The sequence below is a fragment of the Homarus americanus genome, unplaced genomic scaffold, assembly GCF_018991925.1.
Source record: "Homarus americanus isolate GMGI-L3 unplaced genomic scaffold, GMGI_Hamer_2.0 scaffold32583, whole genome shotgun sequence".
Lineage (NCBI taxonomy): Eukaryota > Metazoa > Arthropoda > Malacostraca > Decapoda > Nephropidae > Homarus > Homarus americanus.
In genome coordinates, this window is record NW_024713129.1 from 10223541 (window position 1) to 10230514 (window position 6974).

Genomic DNA, 6974 nt, shown 5'->3' on the forward strand with positions numbered 1-6974 from the left:
CTAGGAAATTTTTTTTTCAATTATTTACACTACAAAAATATTAATGTCCAGGTATTAAGAAAAGGGAAATAAATCTAAATAAAGAGGTTTTACTTTGCACACACACACACACACACACACACAAATTTGCACATACACACTTTGTTGACCTGTTGTATTTCCACCCAGCACTGTCACTATTACATAAAGTCCATTTAAACAAAAGCTCTTCTCCCTCCACTCCTTTGTCTATGTATGATCTATGTTCCAGTCTTTATGTGATGTAACACAAACTTGGATACTGGGATCTCTTCACAAGATCTTGACATCAACTTTGGAGGTCTTTCATGTATGTTTTTGAAGTGTGGTTGGCCTTGTCTATCTTTATGATTTTTCATACCAGTCTAAAGAGAACTCAATTAAGATACTGCAGTGATATCAAATATAAAGTTCAGTTAAGATACTGAAATGAAGTAAAGTAAGTACTGTATAAGTATTTTTGTTGTTTACATTTTGGATATAATTGCATATAAGACATCCACTAGCTACACTTTACAGCATTTCACATTTGACTAAGTAAATATGGTATGTCATTCACACTGTATGCATCACTACACATTTTGAAACTGTCTTTGTAAGCTAATGGTTATGTGGCTGTATGTGAGGGAGTGAGAGGTTCTTCCTCAGAAGACAACTGCTGCAATTTTTTCGGTAGTTTCTGTATGTTTCATGCCTTAAATTTCCCCTGTATTGTTTAATTTTCTTTAGTGGTTCTGGAAATTTTTATCTTTTATAATATCTTTGTGCATGCACTGTCTTTTTATGTTTATAGAAGTAAGTCTTGAAATTTTTATGTTTTTTGAATTATTTTATGGCCTTTCATTATAGTGTGTGGAGCTTCAAGCCTAGTTTTCAGTTAATCAGTACCAGCTACAGTTGCTGGCATGCATTAACCTAATGATTTGTTTGTTGCTAAAGTAATGTAGTTTTTGTATAGAAATGCTATTTAATCATAGACGGTATAGAATAAGATGTTCACATTACCCAATGACCTTGGAAAATTTTTAATTGTTCCGTAATTTTTCCTTGTACTGTATGTAATTTTTTTTTTGGCTTTGTTTGTTTCTTGTAATATAAATATCTTTCATAAAGAATTGTCACATATTGAATGGCTACTTATCAAGATTTTTTCTTCACAAAATGAGTTGAAAGAGTTTGTTCATAAAATTGTAAGGCAATAGATTGTCATGAACAGTGTTCATATTAATTGTAAAAGTTAGTTTGGTAATTACACTTCAGTTCTCTGGTAAGAAAAATACTGTACAATGAAGCTGAATTTTAAAAACTGTTAATTGAGCTTGAAGGTTAATAATGGAAAATATGCATGGAATATATAAAGCTTGAATTAATTGTGTTCTTTCCTGTATATTTTAGTACAAATAGGAAACAGAATTACACCCTTGTTCATATATATGTGGTAATACTTCAGTTTTGCTTATATGCATATTTACTATACTAATACAGTATCTCACATATGGCTAAGTTACAGTGCCTGATAAATCTACATCTTAAAACTACATTACTCTAGAGGTTTTAGTAAGAGGATCATGCAGTGATGTTACTTATCTCTGACTTTTACCTATCAGGTACATGAAAGACAGACAGGCCGGATGAGGACGCGCAGTGAGTGGTTCTTATCCCATTCCCCACATGCGTCGCCCTTAACACCAGTTGATGTTGAATGCCAGCCTCATGCTGTTTATATACTACGCTCAGGATCCATCAACAGACCCCCTTCAGGTTTGCAAGAAACTGTTTACTAAAAATTTTAAGTCAGTTATTCTTTGTTACATATTTTAATTCTTCATGATTGTACTGTAATTAGAATGTCAAGCTTATCGTTTGATCTTATTAACTGTGTAGATGCATTGCTGTTCAGGAAGCTTTATGTTATCAGTAATAAAAAAAGAACAATGGGTTTTAAGTTGACATTCTTCCAGTGAGTATGAAAATGTTAATTTGAATAGTAATAGAATGTAGGTGGTGAGGTGTGTTAGCTATGAAGGAGTGGATGCAGCAGGAAATAAAACAGTGAGTAATGGATTAATCATAAAAGAGGGAAGAGAAAGTAATTGGTTCATAAAGAATTGTATGGAGAGATAGGAGAGGACAAAAGAGAATTTCTGGATAGAGGAAGGAGTAGATTAGAAATAACAGAAATGGCATTGTTGACAGTAATGTGGGGTGAATAGGATGCAGAAAAAAAAAAGATGTGGTAGTGAAAGTGTCATAGAGAGAGCAGATCAGTGTCTACTAAAGCGATGAGACATAGAGAAGTGGGAAGTGGAAGATCGGTAAAGCAGGGTGTATGATTCAGGTGTGAATGGTAGGAGGGAGAGGGGATGACCAGGAAAGAAATAGCAAGTTGAAATTAGGGAAGCATCCCTTAGTTTAGGAGATAAGCATTTAAGAATTACTGTACCTTCAAATGCAGGTTTTGTTGGAAGGAGACCAAAAACTTTCATGACTTTCAATATCAAACATTTAGATTGATTATGGTACTGATTTCATGTTCACTGATAACTGAAGCTACCATAATGTGAATACTGTATAAATTAATGAACTTTTATTATCATCATCATTAACAAAAGAATAATTTCCTTAAAAAATATATAAGATGTTACACAAATACATATTAGTAAAGAATTCTTATGTTGATTTATAAATAAATTTTATTGGCCAACCATTCTGTGTCAGAACTTCACTTAATCTGCTTTATGCTGAATCTTTAACGAAAAAAATTCTGAAAATATGAGGTGTTGCAAGTATTGGTGAAAACCTTGCAAAAATAATGTTTTGAGAAAACAACCTTCGAGGTTTTTCTATACAAAAATGACAATTATTCACCCGAATATAAGTCAATTTTCATGAGCTTTGTACCATGTTGTTTGGAAATGTATCTACCTTTTAGTGAGAATACACCAATATGTTTGGGGAGATGGAATACAATTAAAAAATATTAGATATTAGGGTACTTACTCATGGTGGAGGTAATGATGGCTTATGTGGATGGATGTAGAAGTGTTGAGGTGAGTTAATTACTCAGGCTGGTCCTCCTCAGGATCATCCACATCCTGTAGATATTGAAAGGTGGCCTTTCCTTCCTGCACAGAGATGCCCTCAAATTTAGTGTAATTTTTCTGACGCTTATAACGACCTTGCACCTTGGGACATTGTCCAGTTTCTTCTACAGATTCAGAAGAATTGATAATAATAAAAAACAGACTTTTGCATCCATGTTGAGGTCGTTACTAATATCTGCAACACCTCATGTGCAGAGTTCATTTTCAAAATGTACTATATGGCATTATTGTGTATTTGTAAATCTAATCTGCACATTGATCATAGATGAAACACCAAACAGTACACCATTATAAATAGTTTCTGGAAAGGAGCTTCCAGCCATCTTGTGATAAAAGCCTCTTTCCTTAAGTGATGAACTATGAACAGGAAGTACAGTATATCTTGTCTTGAAGTAATATTTTTTTTTCTTAAGATAATATTCGAGGAAATAATAATTTTTTACTCTTTGTTTACCCAAACAGGTGGAGGAAGTAGTGAAAATGTAGGAAGCTCAGTTCGTCGTTCATCTAGTAAGGATAAAGATCGCAAATTAGTTAGACGCTCTTCAAGTAAAAAGGACAAAGAAAATGGACAGAAAGGATCAAGGGGAAGGTCATCGAGTGCAGATGTAAAGACACCTCCACATGCTGGAGATTATATGTCTAGCCCTCGTCGGAGAGCAACCCCCCCAGTACCTGACCCCTCCCCTGCCCTCACTGATCATGACTGTACAGAAACAGACGTCCAAAGAGTACACGTTTCCCTTACCTATAAGCCCAGAATATGAGACCAAACCAAAACTGGGATGAAGAAAGGGTTTATTAGATAAGTATTACAGTATATCCATCAGGTTGTTCAGATTTCACCAAACAAGAAGAGTTTGAGTTCCCTGCGATATGGCGGACATTGGTTTTTACCTACTTGACACAAGCCATAGGCACTGCCATGATACCATCACCTTCTGGAGAGAACAAGGAGGCATCTGCTGCTTTTCTACATTTGCACTGTTAAAGACTCAAGATTAGGGGGCAGTTTTCAGAAATCTTTTTTGAGATTGTAGGACCTCACAAATTTATCCATCATAAAATGAAGTACGTAGTAAAAAAGAAAAAAGAATTTTGTTGAACCAAGGATCAAAAATATATGATAAACGTCCTTCATCTAGTATTGTTGTCAGTTTGTGAGTCAAGCCCACATTGCCCTCCTACTGCCACAGGACTTGTGTAGCATTAAGTTTTTGATGACCAAGGCTCTTGAGTTAAGGTGTTGGTGTGTGTCCAAAAGTACAAATGAGCTTGAGGTTCCCAGGTCATGACATGGACTGGTTGTGATACAGAGAAACACATTGTTGGATCTTGCTAGTCATGCCACCGCCAAAGAGTTTGTAGGACAAATTGCAGTGGTTCCAGTCCTGCTTCGATAGCATCTACCATTCACAAAATAATATTCAAGTACAAGTGACCAAGGCTTTAACTGCTGGTACCACCTTTCAAATGTGATTCGGCTGTCTCATGTTACAGCAAGTCCACGAGCAGACATGACCTTAGCCAACAGAATGACGTGCCTGGCTGTTGTATTGTTCTTCTAACTTGAGTCCTCAGGAAAGGATTCAGTATGTGTACCTGTCTAATTACTTCTTGCTTCTCAATGTGCGGGCATCCACTGGGAAGCAGCACATTCCATTGTACATGCCACAAAATTAGGACCTCTTGTCTGCATGCTAACAGGCATGTATAGCCTGCTACAAGACAAAGAATGCCATATAAATGACGAAGAATAGGAAGAGCATAAGTTGATTAGAACTGTCCATTTCCTACACATTATTGACTGAGTCAGTGTATGCAAACATTCCGTCTGAATCTGGAGATTTAGGTAGAGGATTTGTTTCCTGTGCATATAAACTGTGAATCCAAGATTTACCACCTCCTCTGCACATATCCAGTCTCTACCAATATGTGCTCATTTAGGTATTCATTTATAAATACCAATCTGTGTAAGGACTTAGGAGTATGTGGGCAAATTTTCTCAATTTCTTTATGAGGTTAATTTGTACATTGTAATCCAAGATATCCTAAAATATGTTATGAAGAGATGTACAGCAACCAGTTTGAAAGCAGCAGCACCTCCAAGGGCTATGTAGCGGAGGTGGTGGTGAAAAGTGGTGTTTGTGTCATGATCCAGTGGAGGGACCCTAGATATTAAGGCTCAAGAGATGCTCTACCTGGCCTGCCACATCTCTCAAGGCAGGATGTCTTGATGTGCACATTTTTTTATTGGAATAAAAAAAATTATCAGCTGTCCACCCCAGTTTCTGATGTGAGCCTCCTCACTGCCAGCATGGTGAATGTGTATGGTCTTTAATATTTCAGAAACATTTTTAGCATTGGAATTGTATAGAGGAGTGATCATCTTGATAAACACTGCCATTAGCAACACCCCAGGGACAAGAAACGTCATTTAGTGAATGTAGGATGACCATAGTACGGATTGATAATTTATACTGCCCTGAAATTTTTTATGGCTGGCAGGCCATGTAAAAAGAAAAAATAAATAAATATATATATATATATATATATATATATATATATATATATATATATATATATATATATAAATAAATATATATATATATATATATATATAAAATAAATAAATAAACACAGGGCAAGTAGAGTATAAAGCCAAACGTCTAAGGTGTCAGCAGCAACAACAGCAGCCGGTCACCTCACACAAGTGACATCCATGTGTTCCTACCTCTTCCTTTGCTGCTGGGACACTATGACCATTGGCAAATGTATTCCATGTTAATGGTTTTACTCTGTCTGCAGTCTTGTGTATGCTTTTGTATTGCTATCAGTATTTCTACATCCCATGATGGGGATACTACTTAATGAATTTCAACTGATCAAAATTGAAACATTGGCCAAAACCTTTTAAAAAGTCAATCTGAAGATAACTACAAAGTGGGTGGGAATTAACACAAAGTTCATGGTATTAAATTTATATACAATATATCTTTTTCAATCTCTGGTCTCCTAACCTGTGATTTCAGTCGTACACACTTTTAACATGTTGCATGTTTATCAACACTGTATTAGTAGTAAGCTTATTTGTAGGATTTTGTATGTGGATATGTAATAGACATATGAGGATAGGTCGTCCTAAAGGATGGTGCCATGTCTTTAGGGTTGCAGCCAGTTGTAATTTGTAATGCTTAAAGATTTTTGCATGCATAAATCGATTGTATATAAGAACTATCACGGTATTGTCATGTTTAATTTTCTTTAGTGTTGCATTTACTACTGGAACTCAAAGATTGTACTTGGTTATCAATGGAAGCATATCTCTACTGCCCCCTCTAGTCATGGCTTTGGACTGCTAATTGGGGGTCCTTCATTATGGGCTCAGGGAGGTCTCAAACTTAGCTTTGTCCACCTTTGACCTTTGGAGATACCTTATTCTCACATTAATTTTAACATATCCTCGCTCCCACCATTTTGTATCTTGTACTCATAGTTTTGCATTTTTAACTGTATGTACACTTGATTCTGTAATGAATATGCTTTTTTAAATTATTGGTGACCTTGAATAAATGAAAAGTTTCGAATATGACTTTTATTTTATCTTCAATTTGTTCAGAGCATCTATATTATAAGAGAAGGGTCCTTTGTTTAATTCCCAACCATGGTGGATTGCATTACCTCTTTGTATACTTAATCATAAAAGAAGTACACTGCTAGGAGCCCTTGTCACTGATGGAACAACACTTTAGTAGATTGACACCCTACAAGGAGGATGGGTTAACCATTGCTGCCTCTTACCTACTAGTCCTTCCTGACAGCAATGAGAAACTAGAGGGAGCAGCTACTACT

General features: G+C 35.7%; 1 protein-coding gene across 11 annotated transcripts in view; it reads left to right on the forward strand.

Moving 5' to 3' along the window:
• The window catches only part of LOC121866734, a 104876-nt gene extending 98167 nt beyond the window's left edge, over positions 1-6709 (forward strand). For all 11 annotated transcript variants that reach the window (XM_042366437.1, XM_042366517.1, XM_042366508.1 and 8 more), the window contains 2 exons: positions 1626-1779; positions 3585-6709. In XM_042366437.1, coding sequence (XP_042222371.1) covers positions 1626-1779; positions 3585-3889 — 459 coding nt within the window. In that variant the 3' untranslated portion in view covers positions 3890-6709. The remainder of the gene's footprint in view (positions 1-1625; positions 1780-3584) is intronic.
• The last annotated feature ends 265 nt before the right edge of the window (positions 6710-6974 follow it).